Here is a 14,947-nt window from a genome sequence, read left to right on the forward strand (position 1 = left end):
CAGGCATGGAGGAAGAAGCATTCCCCTGCAACATCCCTACTTCTTGTTCTCTTCACATACCATGCTTGCAATTTAGTTCATGGTTAATCAGTGCCTCCTATTCAAGAGGTTGCTTCTCAGTCCACTGTCCCTTTGTGCGCCTTCCTGGCACTTCTGAAGGGCTGTAGAGATTTGGAAGGCTCTGGCAATTAATTATATCAATCCCAAGACCACTCTGTGCTCAGGGCTTAAGTTTGCTTTCCTCTTTTCATTCTCAAATGATCTACAGCCATGTTGTCTTGCATAGCTTTTTAGAGGTGTGTAGTGAGATCCCGTGACAAAGTTAAGGTGCCAGGAACATAATGGTGCCTACATTTGAAAATAAACTTCTGTCACATGCCCAGGAAAAAAAAATTAATTGTAGGATGGTCTAACTTGGCAAGTTCAAGTCCAATATGTTAAAATCCAATGGAGTGAAAAGTTCAAAATAGGGGTGCCTGGGGGTTCAGTTGGTTAAGTGTCTGCCTTCAGCTTGAGTCATGATCTTGGGGTCCCAGGATGGAGTCCTGTGTCAGACTCCCTGCTCAGTGGGGAGCCTACTTCTCCCTCTGTCTCTCTCTGTCCCCTTCTTGCTCATGTGCCCTCTCTTACAACATCTTTTTTTTTTTTTTTTGAGACTTTGAAGCAAACAACAACAACAACAACAAAAACCCTCAAATTCCAATAAGCCTAGCTTACCAGGCTAAAGTATTCTAGAAGCCTCGGTGGCCTGATTGTTCTGGAAGGCATAGTCTGGGCTGCTTCACAAGAAGGTCTGTCTTCTCGTGGTGTCTGAAGTTGTGCTGGTTCTCAGCCCCTGGTGTGTGAGGAGGATGCAGGTGATCACAGAATGGTCTTCTCTCCTTCCCACTGCCCCCAAATCACCACGTTTTGAAAACAGCCCAATCCTCTAATCCTGAAGTAATCAGGGCAAAAATCACATTCTTGGAATGTAGTTGATAGTGTTTATGAAGACTGCTGTGGCACCAGCTGAGCCCTGCCTAGTGACCTACCTTTCACTCTTTGACGAACAGGCATTTTCAGATTTCTGCCACAAGAGCTACTTCTACTGCCTCTTGCTCTGAATCTACTTCTAAGAAACATGATTCCTGAGGAAGATTGATCTCTAATATCTAACAATCCAATCAAGTGCTTATTGGGAACACTGTGGTGGTGGGGTGTGAGTGTGTGTGTGCACATGCGCACATGTGAAGTTGTGATTCTTGAGTCCTTAAAAAAAAAAACACACATGGATTGCAGCTTCTCCCATCCACCACTACCTTCTTGTTCTCAAATACAGAGTGGAATTTCAGTGACTTACTAGCCTAGCATTGCCTATCAGACCTATTATTAACAATTTAAAGCTGGGAACATTCTAGTTTTCTGTAGGGGGGACAGAAAGCTGCTTTGCTATTTTAAAACAATAAGTACCGTGTCGGCCACTCATGTCAAAAAGGGCCTGTAAAGATGCTCTTGCCTAGAGTAATTGTGTCACACTGGTGTCTGCCTACTAGCTGTCTGCACACACCTGCCAGGAGGGTAGTTGAAGGTGTATCCGTGTGGCATGCACAAAAAGACAGCCTGCTAAACGCCAGTGCTCGTGCTGAGGTCTGGATGGTTTTGTTTTAGCTGTGCAGCCTGGGCCTTGTTTTCTTTGAGTTACAGACTTGTGCAGTGTTCCTTCCATGGAACCGGCCACACCACCTACCGATAGAGTTGCCATGAGCTAGAGTTTCCTACTCAGATCAAAAGGATGTATGGTCTTAAGCTCCTCCTTAAGGTCCTCAATCTGTGCTATTTAAAATCATCCTCCTCGCTGAAAAAGTGAGCTGGATTAGCCAGATATAGGTGGCAAACCACCAATATGTAAAAACACCTGACCTGTGCTTTGAGCCAAAGTGCCATCTACGTTGCTCATGGCAAAGGCCTGAATTACTCTACGTGTGTTTTGCTCCTGTAGGTGTTATTTCTTGTTGATTTCTCCTGGTTTGTTCCTTCAGTTAATGTCTTTACAGTACTGAGAGGGCCCAATGAAGAATAACCCCTTCCCTTCCCTTCCCTTCCCTTCCCTTCCCTTCCCTTCCCTTCCCTTCCCTTCCCTTCCCTTCCCTTCCCTTCCCTTCCCTTCCCTTCCCTTCCCTTCCCTCCCCTCCCCTCCCCTCCCCTCCCCTCCCCTCCCCTCCCCTCCCCTCCCCTCCCCTCCCCTCCCCTTTCTTTCTTTTCTTTTCTTTTCTTTTCTTTTCTTTTAGATTTTATTTATTCATGAGAGAGAGAGAGAGAGAGAGAGAGAGAGAGGCAGAGACACAGAGGGACAAACAGGCTCCATGCAGGAGCCCAACATGGGACTCAATCCAGGGTCTCCAGGATCACGCCCTGGGCTGAAGGCTGCGCTAAACTGCTGAGCCACCAGGCTGCCCAAGAATAACCCCTTTTCAAGAATGCTATTAGGAGTGGCTGAATTGGTTGTTTCAGGAGAAAATATTTTAACAATTTGTGAAAAGTCACTTCCCAAAACCCCATATGCTTCCTTGGGTTGCTGCAGCCACTGCAGTCCTTTCTGGATGATTCCCTGGACCTCCTCCATGATCCTACACCTGAGGGGTGTGGCTGGCTCACCAGGGCTCTGGCTTCCAGGGCTGTGGTCGGTACATGTTCAGGATTGGCTGTTGACTTAGGAGTAGTGTTCGTGCCTTTTTTTTTTTTCTGGTTATGAACGTTTGAGAAACAAAAAGAATAAGGCCCATAAATTATTATGGATGAGATTGTAGATGAATTATAATTGCAGATTCTATAACTGTAGAATTTTAGCCACAATTATAGACAAATTATAGATGAAAAGTAGTTTGACGGGCTGGACTATGTTTGAAATACCCACTTAGGCATGACTGTAGAGCAGAAGTAGGGCAGGTCTCACATGCACCCCTCTGGGGACAGGGCCTGCTCTGGGGGGGAGGAGGGGAGAGTTTGTACTGTGGGGTAGCAGGATTGGGACTAAGGTAGGATCAGGTGAGTGAGGGCCTGGCCTCAAGTCAAATGTGAGGGGTCCCAGGAAACCTTCAGTGATCAAGATAAGTAATACTTAACACATGATGGATTTTTCCATCAATTCTGTTTATAAAAAAAAAAATAATAAAAAAATTCTGTTTATAATAATGAAATATATATATATATATATATATATATATATATATATATATATATACCCTTACAAGGTAGCGTTGGTATTCTGACTTTTCTCTTTGCCTCAGGCTCCAATATAGCTCGAAGGGGCACAGTTAGTTATTGTCTTAAATTTAGTGCCTGAGGGATGCCTGGTGGCTCAGTGGTTGAGCGTCTGCCTTTGGCTTAGATCCGGAATCCTGGAATTCTGGGATCGAGTCCCATATTGGACTCCCTGCATGGAGCCTGCTTCTCCCTCTGCCTGTGTCTCTGCCTCTCTTTCTCTGTGTCTCTCATGAATAAATAAATAAAATCTTTAAAAAAAAATTAGCGCCTAGGGTGAAGGACACTCCCCTCACCCCAGTCCTTGCCCAGCTAGGTCTTCCAAAATTTACCTAATCTACTAATCCACTCTATTTCTCCTGGGTGGAGAAAGTAAAAGGACAGAACGGGGCAGGAGAATTATACCAATTGAACTTCCTCTGCAGGTGGATTTAGAAGCAACATTCTCCATGACTGTACAAATTTCCAGTTTTCTATGAATGGGAGTATTCATGCTCAGAGATGAAAGTATAAAAGCCTACATTAGGGTTCAGAGGTAAGGAAAGCCTATCTTCAGAGTAACAAGTTTTACAGTTGGGTGTGGAGGTAACTGGCTCTGAAAGTCCACAGAGAGCATATTGATTGGCTTGTCTAGATGAACATTTTTTCCTCAAGGCTCTGCTACATCCTCCTTGCTCCAACAGTGGTCCGTGGATTTAGAGCTTCTCCATCACCAAGGAGATGGAGAGAAATGCAGAATCTCAAGCCTCAACCCAGACCTACTGAATCCATCTGCATTTTCTCCACAAAAGGTCCAGTTGTGTGTAAAGCCAGCTGTGCTGTGACACTTCCATAGCCTTCATTTTGAAATCCATTAAACCAATGCTAGCCATCCTCCTGTTTAAATGGCCTCACCAGAAACCCTCCTGCTCTTAGGAAATAGACTATTTGGTATGCTTGTTCTTGGTTCTGAGGGGTAAGATGTGCTTTACTAAACTCTACTGGAGGAGGTCGAGTTTGTGAAAAGGTAGGTTGCAGGAACTAACTTAAAAATTCCAGCTGAAACTGTGAAAAATGATACTATGATGAGGCTTAAGGGTAAAACTTTTAGTACCTTGAATGGTTTCAACAGGAGAGATTTATGAGTATGTCAGCAACACATGCTGATGATTTTTTGTTCAACTTCTTTATTTTTCACTTTCGAATAAAATAAAATGGGTAGCTCAGATATTGTACATAGATCGTCTTTTTTGTTGTTCTAAAATAAGTTCAAGACCAGATATATTTTGGGTTTTGAAGCCTAGGGAGCTTTAGTGGTAGGATTCGTGAGTTCATAGAAACTATAAGAGCTGACATGATTGCATGATTTGAAAGCTGTAAATTATAACTATATTCAAATCTTAAGGCTGGTATGCCATATGTAGACATATATAAGGAGTAAAATTAAAGTTCTTTATGGTTACAAAGTAATGAAACTAGTTTCCATATATGACTTCTGGAAACCTCCTTTCTTAATTACCATATGAGGTAGCAAGTTTATCTGTACTAAGTTCAAATTACCAGGTTAGATATTATAGGTAATGGGAAGATGTAGAAGATATGTACTGATGTATAAGCCTCTACTGAGTTTATAGTTCAGTTGGCAAATAAGGCACATAATTATTGCATAATGTAGTAGTAGTGTTCTAGCAACCCATTTGACGGAGTCCTGTAGTTTCTGTCGTACAGGTGGTTTTCTTATTTGTAAGATGTTTGAATTAGATTTTTTTTTGAATTAGATATTTAAAATATCTTCTAGTATTAATATAATGATGGTGAGTTCAATTGAATCACAAGGATTTCATTTATATAAATGATCTTTTTAGGTGTATCTGTTCAGTGTAATAAAAATGGAATTTCTACCTTTGGAAAACAATCATTGTTCTTAAACTAAGATTTAGAAAGTAATCTTATGCTTTCCAAAAGTATTGAAATAGCTCAAATATTACAATGTTATTTTCATTGACCTTTTCTTTCAGTACAAATAGTTTTTAACCTTATAAATCATTATAAAAATATATATTTTGGTAACCTTACTCCTCTTGAATCAAGAGGAGCTAGCCTATCATATTCTCAGATCTTAGTAGGTAGGGAATTTGTTCTCTCTCATCCAAAATGTTGTCTGAGAAAGATCTCTTTATTTTCCCAAATGGCATTCTTAAAAAGGAAACTTGACCATTCTGTTTGTTCTGATAGATAATGCTGCTGAAAGACAACTTGAGAAATGAACTCTTTAGGGAGAATAATTTATTTCAACCTTTTTGCCTTTTTTTAACTTTTGATTTTGCTTAATAATAAACGTTGCCCAAATAGTAACTTTGAAGGTGTCACAAATGACATTGGAGTTATAGAAATACAAAGACACAAATTCATGGATCAGGTGAGATTATCACAGAACATGAGTCCAGCATGTAGTAGAAATTTAGGGTACTGTTCTTTAAGTGGGAGGGAAGGAATGAAATTGGCCTTCAGGCAAAATAGCTTTCAGCTTTTTTGATAGAATTCCTGAGGGAATAGTTTCCTGACCATGGATTTATCTTCATAGTGATGACTTGAAATTTTTGTTTTCTTTAGAGAAAGTTGATCTTCCAACTAATTCTATAACTGATAATCTTAAGAAATTTTTAGTATCCAAATCTTTGTACCGCAAATTCTTTACTCTTTGCTACAAAGGTAGAAAATACTTCTGTAAATTCATTTCCTATCAAAACTCTCCTGAAGTACTTCTCAATGCATTGTGTGTGTGTGTGTGTGTGTGTGTGTGTGTGTATGTTTTATATAGCTTTGCTCACTTAGTTTGGTTGTTTGTGAATTTAAAAAAAAATACAACAAAACAACAAATATATTAAGCAGTCATGTGAAGATTAGAATGGTTGATGGGTTTTTTCATTACACTTCATAAACTAACATAAATGTAAAACATTTAAACTTTAGTGAAATTTAACAACCATTAGAAATGTTTTTATAGTATAATGACTTGGAAAAATATTTGGGGGAAAATGCTGAATAAAATACATGAACTTTAAAAGTAAAACTCAGGTCCTATATCTGTTTCATATATATATATGTATTCATATATACATATATATGAATATTTTTTAATAAAGAATCTCCCCCCTCCCATCTAACAATTTGGCGAACTGTATCAAGACTCTTAAAAAAATCACATTCTTTGCCTTGACACATTTTTTTTTTTAAGGATTTTTTTTTTTTTTTTATTCATGAGAGACAGGCAGAGACACAGGCAGAGGGATAAGCAGGCTTCATGCAGGGAGCCCGAAGTGGGACTCGATCCTGGGTCCCCAGGATCAGGCCCTGGGCTGAAGGCGGCACTAAGCTGAGCCACCTGGGCTGCCCTGCCTTGGTACATGCTTCTATTTCTAGGAAGTTGTTCAAAAGGAAATAATCATAGGTAGTCAAAGATTGCAAGTATGTTTAGTGTTAGTTTTTCCCCAGTTTTTCTCCTTTATAAATAAGTATAGAATGTCTGTGTCCTATTATACATTTGTATTCTATTATGCATTTATTTCAAAAGTAACTTGAAATGCCTTGACATTTGAATCATTCGGTTTTTATCAAAGTTTTTTTAAAAAATAATTTTCTACGTACTTTGGAAGAAGGAATTCAGATAGTAAAACTCCTTAATTGAATCTAATGATTGTGTTTATGTAGACAAACAATTTCTTTGAATTACATTAAAAGCTTCTGTTTACAGTGCTCATATTTTCTACTACTAGAATCTCTTAAATGAATATTGACCTTCATGGAAACAGACAGTTATAATGTATTTACTGCTTTTTGAAATTATAGGCCACACACGTAAGTCTAAAGGTGAATAAATATACTTCTTTGTTTAAATATTTAACTTGAGGGCAGCCCTGGTGGTGCAGCGGTTTAGCGCCGCCTGCAGCCCGGGGCATGATCCTGGAGACCCGGGATCGGGATCGGGATCGAGTCCCACGTCAGGCTCCCTGCATGGAGCCTGCTTCTCCCTCTGCCTGTGTCTCTGCCTCTCTCTCTCTGTGTCTCTATGAATAAATAAAATAAAAAATCTTTAAAAAAATAAATATTTAGCTTGAACATATTTCCTACTCCCCATAATTAATGCATCTTAGCAAAACTTTTATTAGGGTATTAGCCAAACAACTATTACTTCAGTGAATTTAGTGAATTCAGAACTGTGGTGGAAGGGGTGGCTCAGTTGGCTAAGTATCTGCCTTCAGTACAGGTCATGATGCTAGAGTCCTGGGGTTGAGCCCCAGTTAGGCTCCCTCTCCCTCTCAAAGAAGTAAAATATTAAACAAAAAACAAAATAAACAAAACCTAATGGTGGAAAACAGTAATTTATATTTCCCATCAGTATATATAAATCATATAGGCCTTATTTTAGGATTCAGAATGTCCTTTTGAGTGTGTGCATGTGTATGTGCTTGTATACGCACACATGCATGCTATTGCGCTGAACATTGCAGCCTTTCTTTCTCCCCACAGTAGAAACTGATTTCAGGATACATGGCCAGAAACACATAGAGTACTGTTAGCGAAGATACTGATCCTTTCAGTTCTTCCATGGTTCCAATTTTGGTTGTATTTAGGTCACTGAAGTTTGATTACAGAGAGGATTACAAAATGGAAAAATGAGATCTCTTAATTCACAAATTTACAGGTCACGGTATGTCATCCCCCCCCCCCATGTATATTTTATTTCTTTAGGTCAGAACAGCGACATCTGATTGACCCTTAATACCAGGATTAGAAATTCAATTCAAGTGAATGTATATCTCTGTGACTTACTTGCAGTCCTCTCTTGAACATTGGGTCTTTGATCGAATGCATTTTTTAAGGACGTAACTTTGGCCAAAAGCATAATAAACTTAGTTATTAGCAGAAATCTTTGGATTGGAAAGCCTTAGTGGGTTGTTTTTAATGATCTTGTATGTGTTCGATTCAGTAGTTTTAAGTGGTATATATAGTATTGTGCAACTATCATCATAGTCTTTAGAACATTTTCATGACTCTCAAAAGAAACACCATCCTGATTAACAGTTGCTGCTCATTCCTTTCCCTCTTACCCTTTCTCAGCTCTAGAGAATCACTGATCTATTTTGTCTCTATAGATTTTCCTATTCTGGACATTTCATGTAAATATAATATATAATAAGTAGTTGTCTACCACTGGCTTTTCACTTAGTATAATATTTTTGATTTGTAACACTATGCATGTTGTGGCTGTGTCAATACTCCATTTTTTCTTTTGCTGATTGTTTGTTCTGTTGAATGGGCATCAACGTTTTGGTATTTACCAGTCTTTTTTTTTTTTTTTATTTACCAGTTAATTGACATTGACTTCTACTTAGCTATTATGACTAATGCTTCTATTAATCCTGTACATTTGTACAAGTGTTTGTGTAGGCATAAGTTTTCATTTCTCTTTAGTAGATACTTCAGAGTAGAAATCCTGTGTCAGGCAATTTAACACTTTTAGGGACTTCCAACAGGTACCACTTTAACTATTAAGAATTAACAACTTTTTTTTTTCAACTTTGAAGTATGTTTAAGAAATGAAAGCAGGGAAAGAGAAATGCCCTAAATCTTCATTGATCTTCAGCTCATTTGCTGTGTTTGACAGGTCTGTCTGGTAATCACCCTTTATGGACACAATAAGGAACCCTTCTGAATATGGAAAGGATATTATTATAATTATGTTGGGACAACAAGCATAAATTGGAACTGTCCTCAGCAAATTAGGATCAATGGTTAACCAACGAGAAGGAAAGGCTCTTGTGAGATTTTCTTCTCTTCTGACAATGAGAATATGGGGAGGGGAGGTATCTCAGATGTAAAGTCAGTCATGGTACAATTTTAGCAGTGTTTCTGTCTTCTGCCCCATTTCCTCACATAAAAAAGCAGGTGATACTGAGCTGAAGATATTTTTTTTACCTCTATCCACAGGTGTAGGTTCCAAATGTAAAAATAAAGTGATTGAAATCAAGCAGTGACTTACTAATTTTAATAATACTTACTTGAATTGATCATTTTGTTTCTTCCAGGGAACAACAAATCATTATAACTTCAAAGCATCTTAGAAACTTTGAACTGTGCTAAAACTTAGGAGATGGACAATTTTTTCTTGCCTTTCATTTGAAAGGATTTAACGAAGAGAATAAAATGGCAGAGGTTTAAAGTTAATATTCAGGATGAATGATGATAATTCAGATGAGAAGACAGAAGATGAACTGCATTCCTTATTTATGAGTGACAAAAACGGAAACACATATGCATTCAACCCAAAATCCCCACATACACAAAACTCTTCAGCCAGTAATGTGAATTGGAATTCTGCCAAGCCTGATGACATGGTGGTTGATTATGAAACCAACTCTGCTGTGGACATTGACAAAAATGTTGCTTTAACCCCTCCGTGTTTGGAAGTACTTGATTGCCAGAAGTCTTCAAGTGAGTTGATTGGTAGGGAGGTGTTAGATCTCCATAAAGATTCCGCACTTCAGTCTTGCGCACATGTTGTAAGCACAGAGGAGCCCAAGTACCTGTCTAACAGTTGTCATTCCCTAGAATCCTTTCAGGACCAGAGTGCTGAGACAGCTCTGCCTTTCGTGTGGAAACCCAACAACGAGGATTTGTACTACACAGACTATCCTGCTGCCTTGGAGCTAAACCAAACATTTGACATGACAGTGGATAATGTTAACTGCACCTTTATAACACGTCGTGCCATTGGAAAGGATCAGTCTTTGCATACCCCTGGAAATCTGCAGCCAACCAGCACAAGGAGTGGAAATCCATCTTTATCCTGTTCCATTCATACATCTTCCCATTCTGCTGAGGTACATGTGAGAGAAATGAATTATGATCAAGACCGCTTTGAAAACACACAAGCCCCAGCAGCACAGGCCCAAGACACAACTTACACAGTGTTTTCTGATGTGATGCAAACTGATAGTGGTGTTCCAGATACTGGCAATCAGTGTCAGTATTCGTCAGGACAGGTCACCAGTGACTACACAGATGGGTCACAGCGAAGAGTGGTTGGAGAAAAAGAGATACAAGCTCAAACACCAGTTTCTGAGGGCATGGATGTTCCCAATGGGTCTGTATTACAAGAGTTCTTTTGTTTATCTAAAGATGAACCAAATAGTGAGACACATTCACAGAGCTCATATGGGCAAAAGGAAATGGGCCAAAATCTAAGAGAAACAGTGTCTAATTCTCTTAGGGATGATGAATGCCCTTTACTGGTGCCAGCTTTTGATAAAAATGAAGCCCAACTACTGAACCCAGAACACAAAGTCACTGTGGCTGAAGACACACAAAATGCCTCTAATGAAAAGGATTTGGAAACCCAAAATCGTACCACAGAACTGATCTTGAGTAGCCCACCAGGACAAAAGATGGCTTCATCAGTTGAATTGAGTTGGGATGCAAATGATATGGTCATTAGCACAAATCACACAAATCGCATGTCAACGCCAATCCTAGATTCCCCAAATGCAACCTTTTCTATTTCACCTATTGAAGCGACCAAGAAATATAGTAAAGTGGAGAAGAGTCATCGAGAGCTTAGAAATTTACCAAACTTGAAGGGGGCACCGATGACCACGTCTAAGCCTAATTTAGGAAAATTGACATCTAAAATAAATACCCCTATAGGGAGCAAAGTTAGAAAAACCGAAATTATAAGTTACCCAAGACCAAACTTCAAGAATGTCAAAGCAAAAGTTGTGTCTAGACCAGTGCTGCAGTCCAAAGACCCTGCTTTATCAAAGGTTAACCCCAGTCCTCAGTTAACCAATGCCTCACCACCCTCATCTCTCTCTTCAAGACAGTTGACAACTTTGAGCAAAACCCCAAGGTCTGACTTGAATGTAGATACAAAAGCAGAAATCCTAATTAACAAGACGCATAAGCAGCAATTTAATAAACTCATTACTAGCCAGGCTGTACATGTTACAACTCATTCTAAAAATGCTTCACACAAGGTTCCAAGAACAACATCTGCCATGAAATCGAATCAGGAAGATGTTGACAAAGCAAGTTCTAATTCAGCATGTGAGACTGGGTCCGTGGCTCCCTTTTTCCAGAAGATTAAAGACATACTCCCTGTTAAAATGGAAAGCACAGAATGTTTGGAAATAACATATGCCTCCAGCATTGATAGGATTAGCCCTGAAAAGAAGGGTGAAAAAGAAAATGGGACACCTATGGAAAAACAAGAGCTAAAAAAGGAAATTATGAATGAGACCTTTGAATATGGTTCTATGTTTTTGGTAAGTAAGATTTTTGCTTGCTTCAGGGAAGGGTGGAGGAAGCTGAGAGATGTATTAGCAATTATCACAAGTAATCAAAAATGTTGCAGACGTAGTTGTGCAAATTTGCTTTCAGGTGTTGATTATTCAGTAATTCTTTGTTTTGTAAGGTGCACACTTTAGAGTGTCTTGTAGGCTGCAAACTTTAGAATGTTAAGGTATTCTGAAGTATTTCCTGTATATTACAACATCGGAAAACTGCATATGGGGAAAATAATCAAGTGCAATATTTTGTATTGCATACCAATGTTCCTTTTAATAAGGTGAAACAATAAGTTAATATTTTGGTGTAATTAGTTATTTGGAGTTAAGTATCTGATTATATTTTATACTTACGAAAATGAAAGATTTGTTCATGAACTTTAAGATGTGTTGGGCCATATTTAAGAAATGGCATGGCTGGGGAGAGCTGGTAAACAGTATCAACATAAAAATAACTCTTGGTCTCTTGTGGAGGAGGCTGCTCTGGGAAGCGGAGCCCTCTCCTGTGAACAAGGTAATTGCAAATTCTGCCTTGGATCAGCCAGTGTGACTTTGGTGGAAAAATCTTGGACACCCAGATGTGAAAGGGTTGGCCTGGTAGATGTCTGAGGTCTCTTGTAGCCCTAACATGTTGATTCCTGGTCCGTTAAAATAAACCCCTTTGATTCATGTACAGTGAAAAAGCAGCCTGTTGTCTATAGCACTTGTGGCATATCTGATGTTTGTGGGGTGGGAGGAGGAGACTAGATCATTTAAACAAAAAATTCATGCAGTTTGAAGATTATTTTTCTTTAAATACACCTATATTTTTGTCAATAGCATGAAGAAACTAGTTTCTGAGTTTTAAAAATGTTTGTCAGGCCAGTTTTGAGCTTTGTGTACTTGTCCTGAGCCCTGTTTTTCACCATAGGGACTTAACATGTATCTTTGGCCCCACGTAGGCTTTTCTTGGCTTCTGTCCTCTGGGCCAGGAACTGGGTGCCAGGTAGGAGGGATGTGAGACATGGGTGTTCACCGTGGAGGGTTCATGTCTCAAAGAAGCACATGTGGTGTAATGAAATGTCAATGGGCTGTTTTAGAAGTGTTTTTAGGGTGTGTTAGGGAATTGTTAGGTCCCTTTAGGAGAGAAGTTAGGAAAGACGATATTCTTGAGCTACATCAGGTTAGAGATGTTTTGGCTTTTCTAACTTTTTTGGGGGAACAATGATACCCACCCCACGATGATGTCTAAACTAATGCAACTGTATTTCGAAACTTGTCTTATTTTTAAGTTCTTTTCAGGTGAAACATAGGAAGCTTGTCTTATATCATTGATAATTTGATGTTTTGCCAAATTAAATTATAACCTCTGGTAATTCTAATCAACATTCGTAGTTGAATAAATACATTTATTCCTCCTTATGGTAGGCTTTCATTGTGTATTGACATCTTACTGCCAAAAAAAAACAGCTTAAAGTTTCTCTAAAGAACATTTGCCATGAATATAAATTCATTGTATAATTTTGAAATTAAAAGTTTTTCTGTGTGCATTGAGTAAATCTTAGGCTTTCATTCTACACATGGGAAACAGAAAGCCATTTTTCAGACTCCATATGGAGTCAAGTGATAGAATCATTGGGTTGAAATGGATTCCAGTACCTTGGGGAAGAAGCACATTCCGTTTTTGGAATCTTGCAGTTAGGATTCCCATATTTTCAGCACAGACACTTATCAAATGGTACTAAAACAAAACAAACCCAACTTATTCTTTATTGATGTCTTCAATTCAATTCCCTCCAATAGCACTGGTTCACCTCTTAGGTATTTTCATATATCCTGGGGAAGGGAGAGGACAAACCATCACAGGCCACAGATTCTGTGCTTATTGTAGAGAGTTGAATTAGTGAAAATTTGCTTGATGCTGATTCAAACTTCCATTTCTTGATCACTTAAGCAGTACCCAGAGATTCTAAATACACCCTGGATCTATGATGAGATAGTAACGGAGGGATGTTAATTTTCATTGTGTTGTCTTGGTCTGGGGGCTAAAACAGGCCTTGAGTTTATGTAATTTTTTTTTTAAGATTTATTTATTTTAGAGAACACACCCAGAGTGTGAGGAGGGGCAGAGAGAGAGCATGAGCGAGTGAGAATCTCAAGAAGACTCCCTGCTGAGCATGGAGCCTGCCATGGGGCTTGATCTCAGATCATGACCTGAACCAAAATCAAGGGTGGAACACTTAACCCACTGAGTCACTCAGGGGCCCCTAAGTTTATTGAATTCCTAAGTTGCCTACAGTCTCAGTTGTTTGGTCATGGTTTATCTGAAATTTCAGAAAGGCTGTTTATTTGGAAGAAGGAATTTGATTTTAATTTGATACAAGTTGAGCATAGCGACCCATTACAGATGTTATGTATTGGTGATAGTGATTCACCGCCCCTTTAGCTAACACAGTAACAGGGAAGGAATTGATATTTTTGTGATGCCTGCTCTGTGGACCACTTTGCTGAGGTTTAGTATATCTGTGTCATAAATTTTCCCTGTAATATACAGGTTCTGGACTGAGCCCTCTATTTTGTTTTATTGATCTCAATGTGTCTATTTTTTTGCCAGTACTGTACTGTTTTGATCACTATAGCTTTGTAATATAACTTGATGTCTGGAACTATGGTACTTCTAGTTTTGTTTGTTTGTTTGTTTTAGGATTGCTTTGGGTATTCAGGGTCTTTTGTGGTTCCATACAAATTTTAGAATTTTCTTCTGGTACTGTGAAAAATGCTTTTGTTGTGTATGTATATGTTTTGTTTTTTTTTTAATATTTGAGGGTGAGTGAGTATAAGCAAGAGGAGCAGAGAGAGAGAGGGAGAAAGAATCTCAAGTAGACTATGTGCTGAACATGGAGCCTGATGTGGGGCTTGATCCCATGACCCTGAGATTATGACCTGAGCCAAAACCAAGAGTCTGACACTGACTATGCCACTTAGGCACCCTGTTTTTGGTACTTTGATGGAGATTTCATTAGTCTATAGATTGCTTTGGGTAGTATAAACATTTTAACATTTGTTCTTACAATCCATGAGCATGGAATGTCTTTCTCTTACTTGGAGTCATCTTCAATTTCTTTCATCAGTGATTTATAGTTTCCAGAGTGTAAGTCTTCCCCCTCCTTGGCTAGCTTTATTCGTAGATACTTTATTATCTTTGGTGCAGTTGTAGACATGATTGTTAATTTCTATTTTTGCTGCTTCATTATTAATGTACAGAAATGAAACAGATTTCTGTTCAATGATTTTTGCATCCTGTGACTTAATTCATTTATCAGTTCCAGTAGGTTTTTGTTTTTGTTTTTGTGTTTTGTTTTGTTTTTAGTCTTTAGAGCTTTCTATATATAGTATCATTAGTG

At 38.7% G+C, this 14,947-nt stretch overlaps 1 protein-coding gene across 2 annotated transcripts in view; it reads left to right on the forward strand.

The window, feature by feature from the left end:
* The window catches only part of MTUS1 (microtubule associated scaffold protein 1), a 161,573-nt gene that overhangs the window by 39,653 nt on the left and 106,973 nt on the right, over positions 1–14,947 (forward strand). For both annotated transcript variants that reach the window (XM_055334607.1, XM_055334608.1), the window contains exon 2: positions 9,309–11,543. In XM_055334607.1, coding sequence (XP_055190582.1) covers positions 9,456–11,543 — 2,088 coding nt within the window. In that variant the 5' untranslated portion in view covers positions 9,309–9,455. The remainder of the gene's footprint in view (positions 1–9,308; positions 11,544–14,947) is intronic.

This window comes from Nyctereutes procyonoides, unplaced genomic scaffold (assembly GCF_905146905.1).
Source record: "Nyctereutes procyonoides isolate TBG_1078 unplaced genomic scaffold, NYPRO_anot_genome, whole genome shotgun sequence".
Taxonomy (NCBI): domain Eukaryota; kingdom Metazoa; phylum Chordata; class Mammalia; order Carnivora; family Canidae; genus Nyctereutes; species Nyctereutes procyonoides.